The 7,398-nt window shown below is 44.0% G+C and overlaps 1 protein-coding gene and 1 long non-coding RNA gene across 2 annotated transcripts; both read right to left on the bottom strand.

The window, feature by feature from the left end:
* On the bottom strand, positions 1-7,051 carry NDUFB4 (NADH:ubiquinone oxidoreductase subunit B4). The gene is made up of 3 exons (XM_038582960.1): positions 6,811-7,051; positions 1,987-2,130; positions 1-122 (listed from the first exon to the last, which is right to left on the bottom strand). Exons 1-3 carry the CDS (start codon positions 6,988-6,990, stop codon positions 60-62), a joined length of 387 nt encoding a protein of 128 aa, XP_038438888.1. The 5' UTR covers positions 6,991-7,051; the 3' UTR covers positions 1-59.
* On the bottom strand, positions 2,389-6,773 carry LOC119877834. Its single transcript, XR_005383373.1, has 2 exons — positions 6,455-6,773; positions 2,389-5,407 (listed from the first exon to the last, which is right to left on the bottom strand). It is a non-coding gene; the product is annotated as an uncharacterized LOC119877834 (long non-coding RNA).
* Positions 7,052-7,398: the final 347 nt, after the last annotated feature.

Raw genomic sequence — 7,398 nt, 5'->3', positions numbered from 1 at the left:
TTTAATGATTAATAGATTTATTTAAACAATAATACATAGAGTTATCATCATTGCCAGACTTAATATGAAATGTTCAATGTTCGATCCAATTTTCCTTCCTGGATAAGTTTTTCTTTCCTATCCTGTAGAGACAGAAACAAAAAAAGAAAAGCTTTGTTAGAAACAATACATTCTGACCTGTGTTCACTGCAACATTATTCACAATAGCCAAGATAAGCCAAGATACAGAAACAATCTAAGTGTTCACCAATGGATGAGTGAATTTGCCATTTCACAGGTACAAGCTTATAGATAGAGAACAGACTGGTAGCTGACAGAGCCAGGGGGTGGGTGGTGGGCAAAATGGGTGAAGTAGGCCAAAAGGTACTAACTTCTGATTATAAAAAATAAATAAGTCACGGGGATGCAATATACAGTATGGTGACTATAAGCTAGTAATACAATATGGAATATTTGAAAGTTGCTAAAAGAATTCATCTTAAATCCTCATTATAAGAAAAGAAGATGGTCTTTTTTAACTATGTATGGTGACCGTTTTTCTTTTTAAGATTTTATTTATTTATTCATGAGAGACAGACAGAGAGAGAGAGAGAAGCAGAGACACAGGCAGAGAGAGAAGCAGGCTCCATGGAGGGAGCCCGATGTGGAACTCGATCCTGGGACTCCAGGATCACGCCCTGGGCTGAAGGTGGCCCTAAACCACTGAGCCACCTGAGCTAAGATTTACTGTGGTGACAATTTTGCAAAATATACAAACAAACAAAAAAGGTATGGGAAAACACAAAAATAAAAAACCAATGTATTCTGGCATAACCCACAGTATGAAAAACAGGACTAAAATACTCCAAACTGAATTCCAATCTCCCCGTTGGTCCAAAGCCTAGGGACTATGAGTAAGGAAGTAGCAATCTGAAGAAATAAAGGGATGATGAGACAACCATCCTATTAGAAAACATCTTACGCATATGTTGGAAGAATTCTATTACCCCACTAAAAAGCCTATGTCAAAAGCACAATGCAAACATCTTCTGGTTAAGTGTGGCCTCCTTTTAGTTAAGCAGATAATTTATCAGAATCAAAATATATAAGCTCTAACAGGAGAGTAGATTGACCAGTTTAAGGCAGAGCTAGACAGTGGGCTCCAGTCTAGATGGCAACTCAAGGCCTGCTGGGGGTCTACTACCAGAGTGGCCTAGTGCCAAAGATAAGCTTGGCTTTCTCTGTGATCACATGGCCTCTGATGGCAGATTCCCACCACAGGCTGCTTTTGCCTTCCTGTTGTTAGGGTGTTTAACAGTAATCCACAAAACATGACCAACATAACTAGAATTCATACAAACAGGGAACATACTAAATGATTTATGCATTCTGCTAATACTTAACCCCCCTAAAAAAAGCTTTTTAAAATAAATGAACTAAGAAAACTAAATATAAAGGTTTGCAAAGATAATATTTAAAGGTAAATCAAAATAGTAAAGTTTAACTTCTGTATTAACCATTTTTAAGTTTTTTGAGAGAGAGTACATGTGTGTGCACGCGGGAGAGAGGCAGAGAGAATCTTAAGCAGGCTCCATGCTCAGTACAGAGCCAGATGTGGGGTTCGATCTCACAACCCTGAGTTCATGACCTGGGCTGAAATCAAGAGTCCAATGCCTAACTGACTAAGCCACCCAGGTGCCCCTCTATATTAACTTTTTAAATTCTAGAGCAGCTATTAAATTAAATTTGAAAGACTCAGAGACTATCATCATTTTTAGCAAAGTATACTTCAATAGGAGTTAAACAATAAAACAATAAAATCAAACATGTAATTGAAACTTTAACTCCTGCTAGAAAGGAACAAAGATAAAAAAGAGAGGAAAACTGAAGGAAGAGTAAAGGACCGAGATGGAAGGAGCACTAGTGGCAAATGCCAAGAGAAAGAGCTGCAGCCAGCACAAAGGGAACCTATCACATAGAAACTAAACATCAGGTCCAAATACTTACTCTGTCAGTTTTGAAAACATAAAACCAGAAGAAGAGGGGCCCAATTCCAAACAGAGCTCCTAAAAGTGAAGTCTTGGGAGTGGGCCTAAAATTGGGATAGATGTTTGATCTTGCATAGGTCCAACGAATCAAGGCAGGGTCCTCCTAAAATTCAAAAAAACAAAGTTACAAGATGTTAAGCAAGGTCTGAAACTCCATACTGAAACAATCTCAACAAAACTTTTATGGGGGAGCACAGGAGATGCCTTTTGTGTTCCATCATCATTAAGAGTGTACCCTAATATTCCTAAATAGCTTCAGGGAAGATCTTTCATTTCTAGTATTGTTGAATACTCTGATAATCCTGTTCAAATCCTTCAGAATTTAAAAGATTCTTATATCACCCCTCAGCTTTCTATTTACTTAAGAAACCTAATCTTTTTAAGCCGGCAGAGGCCATTTTTTTCTCTTTGATCATTTTTTTTTCTGGATTGTTTTGCAGCTTCATTGTCTTTGTTGAATTGTGATCAACTGAACCCTAGTATTCCTAACGAGGACAGGTTTCATATGCTCTATCATGCTTCGTGCTTCGTTTCCAGGATCCTTTCTAATGCTATCCCGCACCCTGTTCTGTCTTTCCAGGCTTCAAATAAATTGCAGGACGGTGAAGGCTGAGGTAGGCTAACTCTGAACTTTAAGTTTTTAAAGCTGACTTGGGGGCAGCCCGGGTGGCTCAGCGGTTTAGTGCCACCTTCGGTCCAGGGGGTGATCCTGGAGACCTGGGATCAAGTCCCACATCGGGCTCCCTGCGTGGAGCCTGCTTCTCCCTTTGCCTGTGTCTCTGCCTCTCTCTCTGTCTCTCTCATGAGTAAATAAATAATTTAAAAAGAAAAAAAGAAATATAAAGCTGACTTGGCTGATATTTTACATGACATAAAATTATTACATTTCACACTTAAAATAATTTGTAGTGAGGACAAGGTTGTTATCAAAGAAAAATAATCAGACTGTCTTGGTTAAGAAAAAAAATTGTCCATTGTCATATATTTAAACTAGAACAATTATGTAAGACAGCAAATCTGCCCCAAACACATAATTAAATTTAATTAGCTAAATCCCCAAATGACTTTATAAAATTATTTACTCCGATTAATGGATAGGCAGATTAAAAATAAGCAAATGAAGTCAGCTTTAAAACTTTAATACCAAAGGAGAACATTCAAAGTCCTATACTCCACCAAGAAGTTATGATTGGTAGGATTAAAATAATTAAACTGGATCTTCCACAGATACATTTTAAACCAAAGTGTTTGCAGAAAAGGTGAAGATACAAGATATAGACAGGTTCAAGGGGGTGTTTGAGTTTAATTCCTGAAACGATAAAAACATCTATTCTTGTATCCATCCCTTTTGCTATTAATGTATTTGAATGATGCTCCTACGACAGATTTCTCAATCTGCCAGTCATCTCTCTACATATTTCTCTCTCAGATCTGTCTTCCAGAAACAGACATTTCATTTCATAAAAATATCAACAGCCCCATGACCATAGTTCACTGAACCTGGTACTGTGATTAAGAGAGGCTCCAAGACACACTCCATGGGAGACAGTTCTTCTTTGACACCACTCCATGTCCGCAGGATTATCGGCAGCATCTGACACGAACGCTCCTTGGAACTGTTTCTTCTTTTGGTTTCCAGGGCACACACCTGTCTGGCTTTCCTCCTAACTCAACGGCCATTCCCTCTTGGTCTCTTTTGCACTCTTCTTCCTTATTTCATCAATCTCTCAATATTGGACCTTAGACCTTGCTGGTCTTTTCTGACTACATTATTCATTCTCTTGATGATCTCCTCTAGTCACACAGTTTTAAATATCCATCTATAGGCCAATGATTCCCAAAACTGTACCTTCCCAGACCTCTACCCTGAACTTCAGACATGATATTCAATTACCTGCTCAACACTGTCATGCTGTTTAACAGGCATGTCAAAGGTGACACATCTCAGACTGATTTCCCAATATTTTACTCCATCTCCATCCCTGCTCCTCTCACATTCTTTTCCATCTTGGTAAAAACCAACTTAATCACTTGTGTCAAAAAACTTTGAAGTCATCCCTGACCGTTCTCTCTCTTACACCTCACATCCAATCTGCTAGCAAATCTGATTGGCTTGACTTTCAATACATACTCAGAACTCACCACTTCCTACCAACTTCCACCGCCAAAACCCTGATGGATTGCCTCAAAAGCCTCCTAAACAGTCTCCTTGCTCTTGCTCGTCCATAATGTATTTTCAACCAATGAACCAGAGAGGTGTTCAAATGTAAGGGCAGATTACCTACTCGGTAAACGACCTACAATGACCTACGAAGCTTGGTGTGATCTAGTTCCAGGACCTGTCTGACCTCATCTCTTCCCACTTGGCTCTCACCTTTCTCCACTTTACTCACAATCGTCTCTTCAGTTATTTCTGGAACCGGGCACACTTCTGTCTAAGGACCCCTACACCTGCTGTGCCCTGTACCTCAGATGCTACTTTCCAGACAGCTGTGTGGCTAGCTCCGTCTCCTCACTTCCTTCATGTTGCCTTCCCTAGGGGTATCTACAATTTCAGCTGCTATCCCTTCTAACTACACAACACACATTCCTAATCCCTTCCTTGCTTTATTTTTATCACTTGCCACCGACATGCTAAACGATGTAGTTTTTTTTTTTTTTTTTAACCTGTTTATTACTTGTCTGCCCCACTGGAAAGAAATCTCTTCATAGACAGGAATCGACACGGTCACCTCAGCAACCAAAACGGGGCCTGTCCCTATAACAGCAATTACTCATTCATGGAGTTGATCATTTGTAAAGATTATGCAAAGAATTTCTATATACCGGTTATTAAATGATTAAGTGCCAGGCACTCATTTAATTAACAGAACAACCAACGAGGCAAGTTATTACAGGCTTTTTTTTTTTATTATTCACGAGAGACAGAGAGAGAGAGAGAGAGAGAGAGAGAGAGAGGCAGAGACACAGGCAGAGGGAGAAGCAGGCTCCACGCAGGGAGCCCGACGCGGGACTCGATCCCGGGTCTCCAGGATCGCACCCTGGGCCAAAGGCAGGCGCTAAACCGCTGAGCCACCCAGGGATCCCCTATTGGCTCTTTTATATGACAAAATTGAAACTATTTTAGGGCACAGAACCAGAAAAGAGAAAATCTGGGGTTTAGATTTCAGCTTTTTGGTACATCAAACCCTGTGTGAGTACGTAAATAACAAATGTCTCCCTCCGCACCTTCTTCTCAAGTAAACAAGGTTCTGACTGGAGGTGGTGCAGCCAACTAGTTAAGGAGATGTTTTGGGTTACGTAGTTCAGGGTTTAAACTCACTTGCTAAAGGGGTATTACTCTGTGACCTCCGTGTCCTTCCCCATGTTTGTCTTCTCACCTGTAAAATGGGGATCATAACAGGGCCTAATGATTTGAATACTTGTGACGTTTGGATAATATTCAGAAAGGGTTTATTATTTTTTAAAGATTTTATTTATTTATTCATGAGAGACACAGAAAGAGAGAGAGAGGCAGAGACACAGGCAGAGGGAGAAGCAGGCTCCATGCAGGGAGCCCGACGTGAGAGTCGATCCCAGGTCTCCAGGGTCAGGCCCTGGGCCAAAGGCAGGCGCTAAACCTCTGAGCCACCCGGGAGGCCCTCAGAAAGGGTTTAGACAGTGTTGGCACGATGTAAATTTCCTTCCATTCTCACAACTTCCAAAAAAGTCCTACACACCACCAGTGCAACCGCTGGGGAAAGTTTTGTTTTTAAGATCACGGTCGACATGCTATTTACATAGCACTTATGCAGAAAATTACCGAAAAGCCACTCACTAAGTAACAGCTGTCGGCCCAGTGGTTTTAAGCGCCTGCGATGTCCTACAAACTATCTCCTTCAACCTTACAATGATCCTGTAAAGAATGTAACTACTTTTCCCCTGTAAATAAGACCAGAAGACCAACGTAAACTAAGCTCGTCGAGCTTGCCCTTGTGTTCTTTCTGCCTTGGTGTCTGACTTTAAAGTTTCAACTAGCTGCGGAGTTTCTGTTGTTGTTGTTTTTTAAACGTTTATTTATTCATCAGAGACAAAGAGAGAGAGAGGGAGGCAGAGACACAGGCAGAGGGAGAAGTAGGCTCCACGCAGGGAGCCCCAGGTGGGACTCGATCTTGTGACTCCAGGATCACGCCCCGAGCCAAAGGCAGATGCTCAACCGCTGAGCCACCCGGGAGGCCCTTTTTTTTTTTTTTTTTTTTTGAGGTGGGGGGGAGGTGTCTTCAAAAGATATAAACTGAAAAAATAAAAAAATAAAGAAAAAAATCACTATGATTCCCATCAGGAGAGAGTAGCATTGCTATGACCTGTGAACTGAGAGGTGGAAAATTGCTCTCAAAAAAAAAATTAAAGAAAGGTCACACACAGGAAACATTTTCCTGAGCACTCACTACACAGCCCAGCTCCGTGTCGGCCAGCCCGGGGGCCCCATCTCACGGGATCCTAACAGCCGCGTTGGGGCAGGAAGGACCGTGTTGGCCCCATTTTTCCGGGCGGGAGCTGGGCCACTTCCGGAGCGATCCCGCCGGGGCTCGAACCCAGCGCGCCGCGGATCCCGGAGCGTCGTCTCCGTCTCCGAGCTCTCCGCCCAAGGTCGAAGGCCTCGTGGGAGGGCCCGCTCCCTCAGCCTGAAGAAAACCGAAACCTAAGCTACCCACCCCGGCCGCGCGGCGTCCCCCGGCCGGAGACTCCGGTCTTCCGCCCCCGCCCGGCCGGCGCGCCCCCCTCCCCCCACCCCGCGACTCACGATGAGCCCCCGGCGGCTGGGGTCGTTGTACTGAAGCAGGTACTCCCGTTTAAGTCGGGATCTTATGGCCAACCGCTCGGCTTGCGCCCTCCGGGCTTCCGGAGAGATGTCGTACTCGGCTGGGTCGAGGGTAGCGGGCAGGGTAGCCAGAGACGACGGCTGGTACTTGGGGGCCGACATCTTGGCAACCCGCGCACAACCGCGCCTGCGCGACTCCGAGGCCCGCCCCCTTCACGCCGACCTTCCGCCCGAGGAAGTGCGCTTGCGCAGTAGCCGACGGGAGGCGAGAAGAGTTGAAGACCCGGAGCTCCGCCTCTGTCCTCCCCGCGGTCTCAAGGTCCTGGGCCTCGAGGGGCGGTCTGCGCAAGCGCAGTGTGCTTCCCTTGCCCCTTCGGTTCTACCCCTGCGGCCGCCTAGCTACCCCCGATCTATTATTGCTATTATTGCTGGTTGCTTCTTCCTAGCACCGTGGCTCATCTCTACGGACAAAACAGAGCTTATTTTGTGAGGTTGAGCTGTGGGAAAATGGCACGCACAGGATGTGGGGACTGGCTGTAGCTAGGATGCTGTTTTCAGTGTGGGTCACTG

This window comes from Canis lupus, chromosome 33 (assembly GCF_011100685.1).
Source record: "Canis lupus familiaris isolate Mischka breed German Shepherd chromosome 33, alternate assembly UU_Cfam_GSD_1.0, whole genome shotgun sequence".
Lineage (NCBI taxonomy): Eukaryota > Metazoa > Chordata > Mammalia > Carnivora > Canidae > Canis > Canis lupus.
This window is presented reverse-complemented; position numbering and strand designations above follow the sequence as displayed.

What these genes read in the sequence shown, in the direction of transcription:
- NDUFB4 (XM_038582960.1), bottom strand. Translation starts at nt 6,990, where the DNA reads ATGTCGGCCCCCAAGTACCAGCCGTCGTCTCTGGCTACCCTGCCCGCT. An exon ending in CCAGCCGCCGGGGGCTCATC is followed by an intron (nt 2,131 to 6,810) that starts GTGAGTCGCGGG and finishes TTTGAATTTTAG; the next exon opens with GAGGACCCTGCCTTGATTCG. An exon ending in ATGTTTTCAAAACTGACAGA is followed by an intron (nt 123 to 1,986) that starts GTAAGTATTTGG and finishes CTGTCTCTACAG; the next exon opens with GATAGGAAAGAAAAACTTAT.